Source organism: Mytilus californianus, unplaced genomic scaffold (genome assembly GCF_021869535.1).
Source record: "Mytilus californianus isolate M0D057914Y unplaced genomic scaffold, xbMytCali1.0.p SCAF_8, whole genome shotgun sequence".
Classification (NCBI taxonomy): domain Eukaryota; kingdom Metazoa; phylum Mollusca; class Bivalvia; order Mytilida; family Mytilidae; genus Mytilus; species Mytilus californianus.
Genome location: NW_026262734.1, coordinates 87984604 through 88003971, shown reverse-complemented (window position 1 = coordinate 88003971; position 19368 = coordinate 87984604). Strand labels below are relative to the sequence as shown.

Sequence of the window (19368 nt, the reverse complement as noted above, 5' to 3'; positions counted from 1 at the left end):
TAGTATGTTTTTGTCGGATTTTCCTTTTTCCTTTTCTTCCTGAATATGCATTGAGTATTTCTGCCGTTGTCGTTATCTTATTTAATCATATATATTCGAACGGAATACTATTCATAAATATTTGACCTGTATAACAAATCAACTAGCCGTCAGTGGTTCACTGTACACGGTTCTAAGGCGTCTGGTTAAACAAAATAACAAATGTGCACATATGTAGCATGATCCACATTAAGCAACAAGAAGTCCACTCAAACCGATGCATGGGATGTTTGCTCTAGCCTTATCATGTCGTTGAGATGAACATAAGTGAAAACAGCTCCCTTTTTGTAATTTTGCTTTTTGGTTTTCACATGTGTTTTTTGTGTCCTTTGAAGTTGTACAGCTCCCTTTGTATCATCTCAAGCATGATATTAAATGTTTTTTTTCTGTTTTTTTTTAGGCACACTGACCTAAAATTGAGTATGCGCGGTTCCCTTGTGTAACTTTAACCAATTGTCCCCAAACACCCGAAAATTCTGCGGATGTCTGTTTCCTGAGTTTTGTTATTTCCAGTAAGTTATCCATAAAACTCGTTTCTTTTCAATAAAACTTTAAACACAATTAGAAGTGTTTGTATTAGAAAGACAAAGTATATCGAGTATGCATCCATGGCTCAAAACAAGTTAATGCACAACAAAAACGACATACACAAACAAAGCAAGGAAACAGCTCTTTTATTGCTGTTCTTCATTTCAAAGTCACAAGGAGGCCTTAAAACGGAGTCAAACAAATTTTTCATCTCACTGCAAATTGAGACTGCCCTTAGCATCGGCTTCAGCGGAATAAGTCCATCTTTATTACCCTACACAATTTAAGAGAAAATAATAAATTGGTGATAGGGTTTAATTAGGTCGTTAGCTTTATCGTTGAATTGTTTTACATTTGTCATATCACGGCCTTTTTAAGATGACTAAGCGGTATGTATTTTGATCATTGTTGAAGGCCGTACGGTGACCTATAGTTGTTTATATCTGTTTCATTTGGTCTCTTGTGAAAAGTTTTCTCTTTGGCAATCTTAACACATCTTATTTTTAATATTTCATAAATTATAAATGGCGTGTGTGCTGTTGAATTTCGTAGCGTTCGGATATTCCGGTGAATTCGGGGGCGTTGTTAGTTGGTTTTTGATCTATGAGTTTGAATGTCACTCTGGTATCTCTCGCCCATCTTCTTTAATTAATATTGTCCTGACTAGTTATATTGCATATCAGCTATCATGCGAATCCTTGTAAAGAATCCACTCAGAACCGTTGCTAAATATGATCTTGAACTTAAGCATGTTAATCATGCTGTTTCAATCTTTTTGAATGGGCCTTGAGAAATTGTGGTCAAATACACTATATTCCTTATTTTCAATTATACAAAAAGCGCACGAGAGTTCTCTCAATCAATGTAAAGTATGGTCATCCTTGAACGTTTCTAGTTCTGGCAGTAAACCTGGGGCGTTCATTTGGCTGTGTAAATCGATGTATATATTACGTGAATAGTCCGGTTGGTTTTTAAGACTTATAATCCGATGCATGTTATGGGTAGATTGTCGCGCTCTTAGCCTATTTAAAACTTCCTCTACTACTATGACGTGGGCGTAAATTGTTTCATAAATGCAATTTGAAATGTATTTTTTTGTGTTTTCTACCTTTCAACCAGATTATATGGATTGATCTTATCACTTCGTTTCAATTATACACCAACATTTGATTTTAGTTTTTAACCATCCCTTTCTGTACGCAAAGTTTATTGCCAAGACGTTACCTTGCATATAACTAGTAACCGAACAGTCATTTTGGCTTCTGATAGTTCACCACTACTGGGCAATTTGTTTTTCTAATAATATGAAGAAAATTTATACAAAACCTTTCAAAAAAGAATAAATACAGTACTTACGCTATTAAATTTCAAACTCGGATATTTTGATGATACTTGTATGTCGCTCAATAACCCTCAATTCAGTGAGTATTTATCACTCATATTTCCCGGTGAACTCACGATACAAGATTATTGTGAAAGTTGAAAATCTGTTTCAATTCTTCATCTTTAATTTATTAAAGGTTGACACAGATGGACGACTTCAAACTAAAATCTGTGACAAACATGTCGACAGTTGCGGCTACAACTTTCTTTACCAACGCTAATGGGTATACCGAAACAATAAGTCGCTATATCAACTGAAAAGCTACCAATGTCATCTTAAGATACCAGTATAGTCGTCTGGTTTTACTTTTACTGATGTATTGTATTTCCTTGAGTGACTCATGTGACTGGGGAATAGAAATAAAGTAACTATTGGTCTTCTTCTGACAGTCAGTATACTCTTACAAAAGTGGGGTGTTTGCTTGGTAATGCATGATGTCTACCTGCCTATTGTATGTATTGTTAATTTGTTGTCGCCCTGAATATGCATGAAATACTTGCCTCTGCACATTAAGCAACCAAAATCGAATCAGCAATTAAACCTATAGCCGATTGAAACATCCGACTAATAGAGGATTTTCATATCGGGTAATGCATACATTGCACAAAACCAATATTTTTTAGACGCTTCTGGCCATGTACCACTCATTTAACAAGAACGCGGTGAAGTTCACACTGTAGTGGTAATATATAATAGGTCTGTATTTTTAAATTGCATTAGATTTTAAATCTGAGATGAAGAAGTGGATCTGTCTTTACTTTATTTGATACCTGAATTACATCTGGAGAACATCAAATTCCCCTCAGTGTTTAGTGGAGTTTATGATGCTTAACCAATTGTTTCCTATGATTTGTTTTGTATACAGTTTTTTGCCTTTTTGTCGGTATTTGTATTCTTAGCCATTGGGTTATCAGTTTGTCTGCAGTTTATGTGTTTTAATATCAGGTTGGTAGCTTCTGCCTCGCAACTACAGTGCAATGGACAATTGAATCAACACTATAGACGATTCCGCCATATAGCCTCCAAATGGCAGGAGAACTATCATGCTTTATTGCATGATGAGAACATCACTGTTATAATAGATCATAATGACTGTGTCCTCTATACCCCTTAGAGTATTTTATCTTGTTTTAGGAGGACGGATGGAATGTATAACGACGTTAACGCAAAACGCAGCTAGATTTCTTGACTGTTTAGTTATTCAAGTGTGCATATGTAGATTATGTATAATATTGTCAATAATAAATGGAGGTTGTCTGTATTCAAAATTCAAAATGAAAAACAAAACACGTTAACAAAGTAAAAGTTTTAGTATTCATAAAATATATTTAAATAACAAGCAAGCAGTACATGCATTACAATTTAATAAATATAAAACATAGGAGATTTTTAATTGCTAATAAGAAAACTAGTCACCAGATAATAAATACAATGGAGGCAATCAACTATTGGTTATGGTACGGCTATCACCATTGGACAAAACACACACCGTCATAAAGTCGAATGCCTGTCTTTATAACATTGTCAATATCATAATTGACTTTCTCAATTTTTTAGCTCCCTCCTAGTAATCTTAAATGATGTACATTGGTATAATTTTGGATGTTACAATGATTGACTATTGAAGTCAGTACAAATGTGTTTTTAATGAAAAAAATACTTTGTCAGTTCATTATAGATTTTTAAACGCAAACATATAATTGTAGATATTAATATAAGCATGCACAAAAAGTATAACAAAAATACCGAACATTAAGATAAATTTAAAAGCGGATGTTCATAAGAAATAAAAAAGTTTGTAGTTCATGATTTACAAATAAAAAGGAAAATGATGATTACAATAATTACAATGAAATAAAAATGATAAAACATACGTTGTTCAAAGACCCAAAACAGCATACGCTCAAAGTTGGCAATGTTAAAGCAGTTTATTTCTGAATAGCACTATCAACCCTTCGATTTTATTTCTATAAATGTGCTGCCATTAAACATGTTAAACTATAACAAGTAAAGTTACAAAAATACCGAACTCCGAGTAAAATTCTGAACGGAAAGTCCCTAATCAAATGGCTAAATCAAAAGGTTCAAACTGATCAATCGAACTTGGTTTAGGCATGTTCTTATGTAGACAAATGATAGATTAAACCTGCACATGGTTTTTTATGATGAATTATCTACAGCATGGTCTGTATTCACTTGCTCCTTGTTGTAACAATATTATGGTGTTACTAGATATACTTGAATGTTAATCCTAGTAATACTAAGATGGGGGGAGGGGGGGGGGGGGGGTCATACTAACAAGCAAAAAAAAAAATATAAACAAAAAGCTTTCTGTCAGTATGATGAATTATTTTATGAGTGATTTACATAGAAAAGTGTATAAAAACATATGGACCTATTTATAATATTTAGTGAAGTTTTAAATCTGATGGTCATATTATGTATCCCTTATTACTTCTTACGAGAGGCTATCCAGTCGTGGACACTCTTGGTACCATTTTCCTGAAAGATCTAAATTTCTAAAAAAAGTTTTACCAAAACATTTCAATCTGTAGAAATTATACCTCAGTGATAAAACATTTAGTATTTTTTTGTAATTTAAGGAGAAGGGGCAATAAGGCCCTTATTTGGCCCAAATATTTCTGCAAATTTAAAAGTTATCATACATATTTTTAAATTTGTCCTAACTAGACTAATGTACAAGGTATTAAGAAAATGAAAACAAATTTTACATTTAACGAGTTACCACGGCAACACACCATGACGCAATTTGTATATTTTGTAAAATTTCTTGATTTTTCTGGTTTTTTAACAAATTTTAAGTATATTTTAGATTGGCAAAGTATGTGCGCATCCAAGAAACAAATTTATATTAAGTGAGATTATGTCAATAGTTATAGTAAAGCTTCTCTTTGTTGTTGTTTCTTGGCTGTGCCAAATGTTTTCATAATGGAAATAACGATGGAAAACTGCATAAATTCTGGTTTTTTTTCATCGTTTTCATGAAAACGGTACATATTATGACGTAATTGTGACGTCATCAGATAGACATCTTATATTTTTCATTTGTATTTCTTAACTCTATGCATTTCCAAACATTATGTGCTAATTTAGGATAGCACATAGTGAAAATTGCTTAGCGTGTTACTTCTATTAATATTATACATGTACATGTATGATAAATAACAAAGTATATTTTAACATAGAAATACAAAGTATATATTAACATTGAAGACTCATTATGATTTCTCCAAGTTATTAACTGTAAATTCAGTTTATATGACAATAATATTGGTTTTTCGCATTCGCTGTATTTTATTACTTTTCTTTTTTGGTTTATCATGTTTATGTAACAATAACAATGTAATCTGTAAATATTATAATAGTAAATAGTTTTCAAACATTTTATTTTCTTGGGCCAAAAATGGGCTTTTATGCCCCTTCTCCTTTATCATACATGTACATGTATAATATTAATAGAAGTAAAACGCTAAGCAATTTTCACTTTGTCAATGGTTTAATGTAGAAGGCATTCAACAAATCGCTAGCACACAGATGTGAATCATAAGATTTTTGTCAAACATCAAAAATATTTAAATTCATGATATACAAAGTATTGCAAAATAATACTTTTATGTATAATCCGTGCAAACACTTATCACGAATAAAGTAAAAACATGTAATGCTGAAAAATATTTACAATCATTTGAAAAAAAAACACTTATAGTTATTATAATTATAGTAAATATATGATTCGTGTTAATAGGTTAATATAATGTATAAACTGTTAACAATTCAGCATTGCATAAAAAATCCAAGTTGTCCCCTTTGCACGGCCTCTTAACTGATATATTTTTGTCGCCTTCATATTACAAGCAAAATTGAACAATGCTCAACAAAGTACACAAGGTCAAAATGTTATAATGAATATAATAGTTCACAATCTCTAATTTATGCGAATCATTCCTGAGGAATAATTGTACTTTTTCACATCCTGAAAAAAACCAAAATAATTTTATTTTAATATAGAAAGAGATATAAATAGATAGAATAAAATAACCATAGCAGTATACAAATAAATCTATTTTGAATGCTTAACTTAGGTAGATATCATCAAAAATATTTATTGTCTATCGTTAACATAGAAGACTCATTCTGATTTCTCAAAGTTATTAACTGTAAATTCAGTTTATATGACAATAAAATTGGCTTTTTGCATTCGCTGTATTTTATTACTTTTCTTTTTTGATTTATCATGTTTATGTAACAACTGATTATAGATACGTAGCTCCAACATATATTCTCCCCTGTCATGGCGGCCCTATAAAAATTATAAGCTTACGATAAAAAGTAGTAATTTCACAAAGCAAACTAATTTGTCCAAAAATAACAATGTAATCTGTAAATATCTAAAAACATTACTTCTGTTTTATTTCAAGTGTTCTGTAAGTAACAATGATTATATATGATTACATGATCAACGCATGATGTGACAAATGTGATTTTTTACATAGGAAAGTCAGATATATACTCGTTAATACTGGGACTTTTGAAGTTATTGCCCAACTCAAGTATGTTATCATGGACAATTATTCAAAGGTAACACTATTTACATCAAGGCTTTTGAAAAATACTTTACGCATCTAATTACTGAGGTCAGGTCAGAAGTTGTGCAAGTAAAGTGAGATAAAAGCACTACACAAACTGAGTTGGAAAAACGAAGACATGGTCATAACGAGCTCAAGACAGGTATGTCAGGTATAGGGCACATAGAGTCACAACTTGATACTCAAGAAATGGAAAATATTGAACCCTAACAAATTGCATTGACGATAAACTATTAGTATCGAAAACCTTTTTTTCTAAAGAAACATGAACGTAAATTCAATAATCACATTTATGGTATAAAACTACAATTCTTAGATATATGCATTATTCTGACAAACAGTTAATGATGAAAATTACATACAAATGAAAAAACAGAGTAGCAGATGATTTACCATTCGTGATTAAAGAGGCACGAAACGAACTGGCAAACTTTGCATATATAACATGCATAATAGAAACTGATGAGTAATTACAAACCAAAAAAAAAAAACTATTTCACTTTCATTAATGATTGACAAAATGATTGAACACAAAAAAAACATATTTTAGATTCTCGTAGCTAGTGCCCCTTAAACTCAAGGAATGTGTGGCATATGCGCAAAATAATTACTTATGTCTTATGATACAAGACCATGTATGAGTTTGAATTTAAAATTGTACATTCAGGCTGAGGTGATATTATTTATTTTTGCTCTATTACTTACGAACTTATTACTTAATTTTAATATATTTAAATGCTCAATCTTTCTTAGGACTGTCTTGTCATTAAGTATACTGCTATATTTATGTTGTTTGCTTGTGTGTTTTTGCTTTTGTTTTAGTTGCAATCATATATGATATACCTAGGATGCATGTTAGTTCATAGTCTTATTATTTTATCTTTAGTTTTTCTTTATTTAGGGCCAAACAAATGTATAATTTTTATCATTCATTGGTACATACAGGAGAAACCTAATATCAATAAAAAAAGAAAATAGTTAGCGTAAGGAGTCGTTTATTAAATGATGCTTTTTTTAGTATTTAAAAATACGGACAATTATAAAAAATATATATAAAAATCTACCAGTTAAACAGCTGCACTCCACGCCTTTTAAATATTTCAAAATACTAATAAAAACCTTTCACATGATCAGGGAGACTTTTGAGATTTTTAAAAATGTTACAATAATCCAACCACACGCCATAAGTCAAAGGACCATGTGTTGTTAAACATTTAGTGTTGGGGCTCTCCAAGGTTTTTTTTTATTTGTACTAAATTGTTGATACCTCAAACTTTAAATCACAAACTATTATATATAAGGTACCTTCATAACTTGTTATGTTTAACATCACCAACTGCATCTTCTTATCAAAATAAAGATTACATACTACTTGAAAGCCTGTATGTACCAACCATGTTTCTCCATCTACATTTTAAAATATACTGTTTAACGGGATCTTGAAAACAATATGCATTGCTCTAACATATGTAAATGCTGTGTTATCCTTTTGTTTAGCTTTTATATCAACTGCTAGTCCTTTTTTCTATACTCATGTTTAATGTGTGCATGACAAGAACCATTTCTTTGCTAGTTTGTTAACTATCATTTCTTATAATCAGGATTAGATTAAATTATATACTGCTTTGCAGAGAAATAGTTATCTCATGTATGTTCAAACTTACACTCAATAAAGCATACATGCTGACATGATTACTTGTATTTAGCAAACGAGCTACAAGTTAAAAAAAAAACCAAACACACTATGACACCTAAATGAATCCAGTATTCTTTTTTGTTTTAAACCTATAGCTTGGCAAAAGAGTAAAATTTGTTCACACTTTAATTAAATGTCACACATACAAAGTAAATCAATAAATTAATAACTAAACTAGTAATCATTTCAATCACTGACTCTTAGAATCATACATATTGATTAATGATGTACTCGCCTTTAGCCTTTTTAGTTTTATGATAGAGAAATCTCCAAAATATTTTTGTACTTGCAAAAATAGAATAGTAGTGGATATATTACTGTTTTATGACATAAACCTTTTTTTCTAAAGAAACATGAACGTAAATTCAATAATCACATTTATGGTATAAAACTACAATTCTTAGATATATGCATTATTCTGACAAACAGTTAATGATGAAAATTACATACAAATGAAAAAACAGAGTAGCAGATGATTTACCATTCGTGATTAAAGAGGCACGAAACGAACTGGCAAACTTTGCATATATAACATGCATAATAGAAACTGATGAGTAATTACAAACCAAAAAAAAAAAACTATTTCACTTTCATTAATGATTGACAAAATGATTGAACACAAAAAAACATATTTTAGATTCTCGTAGCTAGTGCCCCTTAAACTCAAGGAATGTGTGGCATATGCGCAAAATAATTACTTATGTCTTATGATACAAGACCATGTGTGAGTTTGAATTTAAAATTGTACATTCAGGCTGAGGTGATATTATTTATTTTTGCTCTATTACTTAAGAACTTATTACTTAATTTTAATATATTTAAATGCTCAATCTTTCTTAGGACTGTCTTGTCATTAAGTATACTGCTGTATTTATGTTGTTTGCTTGTGTGTTTTTGCTTTTGTTTTAGTTGCAATCATATATGATATACCAAGGATGCATGTTAGTTCATAGTCTTATTATTTTATCTTAGTTTTTCTTTATTTAGGGACAAACAAATGTATAATTTTTATCATTCATTGGTACATACAGGAAAAACTTATATCATTAAAAAAAGAAAATAGTTAGCGTAAGAAGGTTTATTAAATGATGCTTTTTTTAGTATTTAAAAATACGGAAAATTATAAAAAATATATATAAAAATCTACCAGTTAAACAGCTGCACTCCACGCCTTTTAAATATTTCAAAATACTAATAAAAACCTTTCACATGATCAGGGAGACTTTTGAGATTTTTAAAAATGTTACAATAATCCAACCACACGCCATAAGTCAAAGGACCATGTGTTGTTAAACATTTAGTGTTGGGGCTCTCCAAGGTTTTTTTTTATTTGTACTAAATTGTTGATACCTCAAACTTTAAATCACAAACTATTATATATAAGGTACCTTCATAACTTGTTATGTTTAACATCACCAACTGCATCTTCTTATCAAAATAAAGATTACATACTACTTGAAAGCCTGTATGTACCAACCATGTTTCTCCATCTACATTTTAAAATATACTGTTTAACGGGATCTTGAAAACAATATGCATTGCTCTAACATATGTAAATGCTGTGTTATCCTTTTGTTTAGCTTTTATATCAACTGCTAGTCCTTTTGTCTATACTCATGTTTAATGTGTGCATGACAAGAACCATTTCTTTGCTAGTTTGTTAACTATCATTTCTTATAATCAGGATTAGATTAAATTATATACTGCTTTGCAGAGAAATAGTTATCTCATGTATGTTCAAACTTACACTCAATAAAGCATACATGCTGACATGATTACTTGTATTTAGCAAACGAGCTACAAGTTAAAAAAAGAACCAAACACACTATGACACCTAAATGAATCAAGTATTCTTTTTTTGTTTTAAACCTATAGCTTGGCAAAAGAGTAAAATCTGTTCACACTTTAATTAAATGTCACACATACAAAGTAAATCAATAAAATTAATAACTAAACTAGTAATCATTTCAATCACTGACTCTTAGAATCATACATATTGATTGATGATGTACTCGCCTTTAGCCTTTTTAGTTTTATGATAGAGAAATCTCCAAAATATTTTTGTATTTGCAAAAATAGAATAGTAGTGGATATATTACTGTTTTATGACATCATGATTTGTTTTCATCTTTTTCTTCCTCTTTCTAGATGTACGTCTTTTTCTTTTTTTCGTGTTTTTGGTACAATTCTATATAATATCATTAAGCAGCATCTTTGTTGTACATGTACTTTTGTTACAACTTTATTTCACACAGTAATCATTGAAGGCCGTACTTTGACCTATTATGTTACTTTCTGTGTCATTCGGTATCTTGTGGAGAGGTGTCTCATTGACAATCATACCACATCTTGGTTTTTTTAATGGCAAGTCAGATCAGACTTCTTAAGGTGAATTTGACATGCTCACTCGTAAAAAAACAGTTGTACGGGTCAATTGATTTCTGCTGCATTGTTTTTTCTCATACAATTGTCAAGGTCTAGATTCAAAAGAAAAGCGAAGACTGAGATATTTTGACTATCTTAATAAAAACAACAGTAATATATATTACTCGCGAGATGCAAATATTTCAGACAATGATGACATATCAATAAAAACCTATGGGGAGGGGAGTGCATTTTTACCTCATTTTCAACAAATCAAAGAGGGACAGCGATTGTATTCACAACACACTTTGAGTATAAGATACATAAAGTAAAAAAAAACGACCAAGGAAACTTGTAAGAAATTGATAAAGAAATTAAAGGAAAAGGAATGACCATAATAATCTTATATGGTCCAAACAAAGACACACCAGAATTTTATATAACTATAAGTGAAATAATAGAAATCTTAAATAACCAGCCAGTTGTTATTACTTAAGATAATAATTTAGTACAAAACCAAGTCTTGATACATATAATTATCAAAATATTCACAATCCAAATCAAGTTCTAGACTTAATAGAATTTTATTATTTAACAGACCCATTTATAGAAAGTTACACAGACTTAAAAACATCACATGAAGAAAAGCTTATCCCATAATTCAAGCGAGACTATTCTGATTTTTGATATCCCAAGACCATTATCAAAATGACTATGATGTACAAATGCATAAAAGTTTTTGATCCGATCACTACCAAATCATATCTTATCTGATTATGTATGGTTTCATAATCATGATAATTGAAAAAGGAATTAAGCAAATTCAACTATTCGCACTTTACCATGATATTGAAAAAGAGGGACGAAAGATACCAGAGGGACATTCGAACTCATAGATCAAAGATAAACTCACAACGTCATAGCTACAAAAGAAAAGGACAAACAGACAAACAATAGTACACAAATCTCAAAATGGAAAAAAAAGACTAAGCAACACAAACCCCTCCAACAAATGGGGGTTAGGGAGTGATTTCAGGTGCTCTGGAAGGGTTAGTAGATCCTTCTCCACATGTGGCACCCGTCGTGTTTTTCATTGAATATTCTAATACAAAAAAGACAAAAGTCATAAAGTAAAGGACCACTATGCATCAGTAGTATAAAATAGAGATACTTTGAAAACAAGTGAATGAGTCATTTATTAACTTTTAACTTCAAAATACCAACTGTTTTTTTTAGAAATATTACTTTTTTAAATAAGACGGAAAACTATGCTTTATGCATCTTATAAAAAGAAATACAAATAAAATACTATGGAAATAATGGATACATAATAATGAACTAGTTGTAATGTATATTTCAGAATTTAAAGAAAGAACAACTACTAACTAGTTCTACTTAGATATACAGTAGAATGTTTAACGATGCCGGGATAAGGTATCGGTTTTGTCTCTATCTAACTGACAAATCCTAAAATGTTAAATACAGTATGATGAAATAAAAAAAAAAACTACTACCCTGTACGTCTTTTGTAACAATCTTTAAATATGTACACACTAATTACCCTAACGTTTCATAGATTATCGAATTATACTGAAGATAAAAGCCATTTTTTTATAAAGAACGTATGCATTTTTTTGTTTTTACGCATTTTTAAACCTAGACAAGTTATAAGCAAAAGTATGTCGAATATTAGAAAACTGTAAATGAAACAAATTGTTATGTTACCATTGGCTTAGGACATTTTTGTGTTCATCATTTGTAAATTTGTCTATGACATATTACCTTCTAATTAACAGGAGCGTTGGAACAACAACAATTGCAAGTCCCCCAACTGCAGCACCTAAATAAAGTATATCTGGACTGATGGTCTGCTTACTGTGTTCGTACAGTTTTTCTGAACTGGTTGTCTGCTTACTAAGTTCGTACAGTGTGTTTGAACTGGAAGTCTGCTCTTTGGGTTCGTCCAGTTTTTCTGAACTGGTTGTCTGCTTACTTAGCTCGTACAATATGTCTGAACTTGTAGTCTGCTTGCTGGGTTCGTACAGTTTTTCTGAATTGGTTGTTTGGTTACTGGATTCGTACAGTATGTCTGAGCTGGTAGTCTCTTTACTTGTTTCGTACAGTATGTCTGAACTGGTAGTTTGTTCACTTGGTTCGTACTGTTTTTCTGAACTGGTTGTCTGCTTACTGGTTTTGTACTGTATATCTGGACTGGTAGTCTGCTTACTGTGTTTGTACAGTATTTTTTGAGTGGCAGTCTGCTTACTGGGTTCGTACAGTTCTTCCGAACTGGTTGTCTGCTTACTGGTTTCGTACATTATTTCTGAACTGGTAGTCTGCTCACTGGTTTCGTACAGTATTTCTGAGTTGGTATTCTGCTGCCTGGTTTCGTACAGTTTTTCTGAAATGGTAGTCTGCTTACTGGTTTCGTTCAGTTTTCCTGCAATGGTAGTCTGCTTACTGGGTGCGAATTTTGTTGACGGTTTGCACATTTTATGTTCTTGGTTGTAGCATTTTCTCTCAACAACGCATACATCGTCCTATAACCGTAAAAATATTGTTTGTCAAAAATGTCAACTGTACATTAGTAAAAATTATCTATACTTATATTTGTGTAACCCTGTCTGAAAAAAAAAGTATGATAAAAATAGGTGAATTACTGATTATTACTGTGAACAAAGCGATCTGCTAGTACTAAATTTGTTGGCTTTAAATGAACTAGTTAGTTGCATTTTTGTAAAGTTTCTATTATATATTTTGTATGATACTCACCATTTCTGATTTAATGGTATACATTTTGTAATTCTTTTAAAATAGATGTAAATTAAGTAACAAAAGACAATTGAAGACAATTAAGACTGATTATTTTTTAAATTCTAATGGATACAGATAAACAATAGTTTCACGGAAAAAAGTTGTAGCAAAGGTTAAAACAAATATGCCGTCAAAAAAAAGAATGTCAAAGCAGTTGTATTTTAGAAAAATTCAGACACATTATTCAGTTTCGGTCGTTCTCATTTGATGCTTCCACATTTAACGATATGAGGCGATGAATAATTACCACGACTAACCAGCTTAAGGTCAATCAAACATACCTGCCTAACAAAAACATATTTTAAAACAATATGTTACACTATTAATGGACTCAAATATAAAAACAAAATACAAAACTATAAAATTTCCAAATTGATATTCACCATCAAATATAGTACCTAGTGAACAGTGACAAGATTCCTGACTTGTTTTGGATAGTTTTTTTTTTCACTGTTCATCTTATGTAGTGAATATAAAAAAAAAGCAAAAAGAAAATCACAAAATTATGAACTCCGAGGAAAATTCAAAAAAGGAAAGTTCCTAATCAAATGGCAAAATCAAAAGCTCAAACACATCAAACGAATGGATAACAACTGTCTTATTCCTGACTTGGTACAGGCATTTTCTTATGAAGAAAATGGTGGATTGAACCTGGTTTTATAGCTAGCTAAACCTCTCACTTGTATGACAGTTGCATCTAATTCCATTATAATGACAACGATGGGTGAACAAAACAAACAGACATAATAGGTAAAAATGTCAAAAATAGGGGAACAGCAGTCAACATTGTGTTATAATCTTAAGCACTATAAAAACAAACAAGTATGTTAAAAGGAAGCACAAAAAGGCATATATCAAATTTAACAACCTCATTCATTACATTTTTATTATACGATTTTAAATACTGGGACCGAATCCTTACCCTGACAGGCACATGGTTAGGTTAACATTAACTATGACGTAGAATCGCGCGTTTGACGTACATCAGTTGTTTATCATGTAACGTCACACAGGTAGATATAAAATAATTTTGTCGTTCAAAGTATGAACAAAATATTGTCTAAAGTTCTTTTAGGCATATCCTCTGCAGAATCTAAATTAAAAGTTTCCCTTGTCCTTCTTGCCGCTTGTCTATATGCATATTGTGAATTTCTTCTAAACAAAAGAGCAAAGAAACACCAAAGGGGCATATAGACAAAGCACATTAGCAAAAATGAAAGACAAGAATACAAATTTATCATAGAACAATAACACTATAGCGGGATGTATAAGTACAGAGCCACGTCATATGTATCAATGAAACACAAAAAGTCATATAGGCAAAGAATAATAGCAAAATGAAAGATAAGAATACAAAAATTAAAGAACAATAACACAATGACGGGATGCATAAGTACAGAGTCACGTGAATATCACCAAAAACAGACTAAACAGTAAAAGTAATATTAATAAAGACAAATAAAAGAATACTTAACACGTTATTACGATTATAAACAACGTCAGTACGCAGAATCTATACTTCAAGACCATTGTGTATCATTTGTGAAGATGATACGGAATATTTATCAACAAGGTCTTGGTACCTTCCAATGAACTTTATTTGAAAAAGAACGAGACGTTCTTTGACATACCCCTGGTTCATCAACTTTCTGCTCAGACACTGGTGACGTTTTACAAATTCTGAGTAAGAGCTGCAAGCTCTTGAATACCGAATAAGTTGGGAAATGTATATCCCATATGCAGGTGAAGTTGGTATATTGCTACAAAGATGGGGGAAATTGATAATTTCAAAATTAAAAGCGACAAACGTACTACAAAAAATCGAATATAGGCTAGTATATATAGTTTTATAATAGGTTTGTGATAAGTATTTACCCTCATTCTACAGTCCACGGTGCCGTTTTTGTCCTTGCAGATCGTGCACGTAGAATCATACACTATTATCGGAGAACCTGTTGAATACTTGATCTCATCAAAGGAGACCGCCACCAAGTACGCATCTAGTACAGGGAAGACTTGTGATTTATTGACATCCATTTGTTCTAGTGGGCATTTTACTTCAGCGAAAGTTATCAACGATCCGTCAGTTGTAACATTGAGTAAATTCGGCTTTACCTCATTTTGCTCGATCTACAAAAATAATTCAACATTTATGTAATTGAAATAAACAAGATAAAATGTAATGGATGATTACAGGCGGCAAACCAGTTGAAATTAAACATAAGAAATGGAACACTTTGTTAGAAATTGTAACAAATCCATACAGGTATGTTTCTATAAGATTTAAAAGTTTAACACACTGCAAACTGTCGGATTTTACGCATCTTATATTCGTGTGTTTACTTAAATTATAATATGGAGCTTCGATATATTTGTATACTTTTAATTGATAGACACATTTTAATAAAAGTCGAAGGTGCAAATGCAAGTGGAGCTTTTCTGTGCATGAGCCGAAAATAGTCCACATGAAGATAATAGATTATCCTTTCAAAGCATTTATTTGCATTTCTGCCCCCGTCGACAGTTTTAAGGGAAAAACATGCTACAAAGGACAAACATTTCATCGAAAGGAGAAAGTCAAGTGCACCTTTCTAGCTCACCTGGCCCACAGGCCCAAATGAGCTTTTCTCATCACTTGGTGTCCGTCGTCCGTCGTTGTCGTCGTCCGTCGTCGTCGTTTACTTTTACAAAAATCTTCTCCTCTGAAACTACTAGGCTAAAGTAAACCAAACTTGGACACAATCATCATAGTGTCTAGTTTAAAACAAATGTGTCCGATAACCCCGCCAGTCAACCAACATGGCCGACATGACTTAAAAAGAACAGTTTTCGGCTTATATCTCTGAAACTCTAGCATTTAGAGCAACCTTGACAATAAGTAAAAATGTTAATCAGGTTAAGATTTATCTGTCCTGAAATTTTCAGAATAATCAGACAAGCCGTTATTGGGTTGCTGTCCCTGAATTGGTAATTTTAAGGAAATTTGGCAGTTTTTGGTTATTATCTTGAATATTATTATAGATAGAAATAAACTGTTAACAGCAATAATGTTCAACAAAGTTAGATCTACAAATAAGTCAAATGACTAAAATGGTCATGACCCCATAAGGAGTTATTGCCCTTTAAGGTCGAATTTTACAATTTTTCCTTTATTTTTGTAATCTTTCACAAAAATCTACTGCTGAAAAAAATGAGACAAGTTTAACCAAACTTGGCCACAATAAGCATTAGGCTATTTAGTTTTAAAAATGTGTCCGATAAACCTGCCTGCCAACCAACATGGCATACATTGCTTAATATATAACATAGAGAAAAAATGCAGTTTTTGACTTATATCTCCGAAACTTAAGCAAAGTATAACGGTTGCATTATTCCATGCATGAATTATAAATGAAAATATCAGGTGAGCATCACAGGCTCCTTGGAGCCTCTAGTTTTATGTTCAAGCGTGTTTGACGGTTTTGTGTTGAGAACGTTCAACGCAAAACAAAAATCATATATCATTTCGCTTCAGATTTTGTTTTTTATATATATATTTAGGCGCTACAGGTTGATTTAATAACAATTTATATTTACCGATTTAACTACAATGCTTGTAAATTGTTTGGTTTTACTTGTCACTTCGGGGACTTTGATGACTTATTATGAGGATGATTGGGTATACGTTTTCTTCGTTGTTAACGGCCGTATAGTTGTTGATTTCTACATCATGTGGTCTATGGTGGAGAATTGACTCGTTGGCTATCATAAAAAATCTTCTTATTTTCATCCGGAGTTTACATGTTATAAGTCTTTATTTACAATATTATAATATTTGAACAATGCTGAACATGTATCTATTTAAATCAGGTATAAGAAATTTCAGTCTGATAAGAACCAAGAATTATGAAATAATGAAATAAGTTCAATGGTTTAAACGACATAAAACGTGATAACGAAAGTAAACTTCCTTAATGTTTATCAAACAGATGCATTAGTCTAAAAGCATTTAAAAGTTTTAACCTTGCTGCCAAATCATCAAAACTCACATACAAGGTGGTATTTGAACGGAGATTGGATTTGATGATATTGGTCTAACTGGCTTGTGTACTGAATGTGTGCAATGTCACTCATTCAAAAATAGCAACTGGCTGTCTAGAAAAAAACAACGTATATTTACAATAGAGTACATTTTTGTCTGAAAAATTGTTTATTTATCATATACATTAACTGAATTATGTATTGTGTCTGAAAAGTATCTAAAATATGTACCTTTGCGTCTATTATGCGACATTTCACTCTGTCTGATGCATAAAATCCATTTCCAAACACCGAAATAAAAGAACATGGCCTTTTTGATAAATCACAGAATGATTCCTCAACTAACCCGAATAATTCAGGTCCTTTCCGGCGGTCAACTGAGCAATCTTCACCTTCGAATCCGTTATCACATTCACATATCCCTTTAAAAGGTTTTAAAAATGATAAAGGCGTTAGTTCTAATTGGTTTAACAGTTTGAAAAAAGTGTTTATGCATATATCGAATTCACTATATATATAAATATGTGTTTATAGTAATAACGTTTAGAATAAGAATTGTATTTTTTCAATTATCTACATGATATATGTCATGAAGATGATTGATGTAAAGTGGACAGAACTTACTTCTATAGCAGCTTATATTACCCCCAGTTTACGTCTTTGTTTAGATTACACATTATATTAATTTGATTGATATGTATTATAATTAGTTTTCAAAATGTCATGTTTTGAATATTTTTTCATCGTTTATGTGCCTCTCTCCTCGACTTGGTAATTTTCATTTCCCTTTCGTATGGTATAAAAATAAAATCATGTACCTTGCTGACAAATTCCTGATTCTGAACAATCGTTTGGACAATCATTGTTGAAAACTGTTTCTGCGATGTCCAAAATAGAAATGTCCTCATTTTCTAGTATTTCCAAGTTGCGTGCAGTTGTTGACGTTGTTGTAGGTTGCGTTTTCACGTTCAATTTCAAATTTTGTTCCGTAGTTGTTTGCAGCTTTGGTTCTGGTTTTGGCTTCCAAAAAGATGTGTTCAGTCGTATTTCATTTACGCATGCCGTTTTCATTGAGTCCAATGACGCTGATAGAAACACAGTTGAACCAGATAGCTATATAAAACAAACAAAATTCGATTTCTATAGTATCATCATTGTATTAACAATACAAAATGTCCACGACTATATTGCTTTCAATGAACACAATAGATTTTAGTGGGGAATAGTAATTAAAGACTATACCAAGAATTGGCCTTTTCGCGTTGAACATATCAATTATTCCAAATCCAACATGTGCTATCTTATAAATTGATACATTTTGAGAAAAAACTTTGTAATTGGAGACCGTTTTAATATTTTTCAAATTAAATTAAGAAATAACCTTTATATCAGCTACACATGTTGTCCTATCGACACCACTAGACTGGGTTATTTTGCTGCACAAGTTAAAAAGTTTTGACTTCTCAAAATAAGATTCACAGGCATTGACTGCCTTTTTCTCTGTCCAACCATTCTCCCATTTGAACTCCTGAAACAGTATTGTAACATTATCAATATTGAAAAAATGAACTTTTAAAACACATTTCAATGAAAAAAAGCAAACTAAAATTTTAGGCATTCCAAATGTTTTTCTGGAATGCTCTTAACCGATCACTTGAAAATCAAGCTTTATTAGTATTGTTTTATCTAAAGGAACATAAGAATGAATAGGGGATGAATTATATCAGTACTGATGCACTGACTACTGAATTATATCATCGGGCACTTACATTTGTCAGCAGTAATATCGATCATCCTGTGAAAGTAAAACGATGTACTAACAAAAATTATGAACTCCAAGATAATCTTCTAAAGGAGAAGTCAATAAAAACTGTCAAAACCAAACGTTATCAATTGCAATCAACAACATATTGAAA

General features: G+C 31.3%; 1 protein-coding gene across 4 annotated transcripts in view; it reads right to left on the bottom strand.

Moving 5' to 3' along the window:
- Positions 1-4232: 4232 nt before the first annotated feature.
- LOC127711210 (von Willebrand factor D and EGF domain-containing protein-like) overlaps positions 4233-19368 on the bottom strand; it is a 41904-nt gene continuing 26768 nt past the window's right edge. Inside the window, exons 13-19 of one of the 4 annotated variants that reach the window (XM_052217179.1) lie at positions 18834-18980; positions 18271-18565; positions 17684-17874; positions 15308-15562; positions 13001-13158; positions 12401-12844; positions 9642-9744 (exon numbers count right to left, since the gene is read on the bottom strand). In XM_052217179.1, the coding sequence (XP_052073139.1) occupies positions 9699-9744; positions 12401-12844; positions 13001-13158; positions 15308-15562; positions 17684-17874; positions 18271-18565; positions 18834-18980 (1536 nt within the window). In that variant the 3' untranslated portion in view covers positions 9642-9698. Of the gene's footprint in view, positions 5946-7862; positions 7966-9641; positions 9745-12400; positions 13159-15307; positions 15563-17683; positions 17875-18270; positions 18566-18833; positions 18981-19368 lie in introns of those variants that run through there. The other 3 variants (XM_052217178.1, XM_052217177.1, XM_052217176.1) reach the window with 3 other exon arrangements.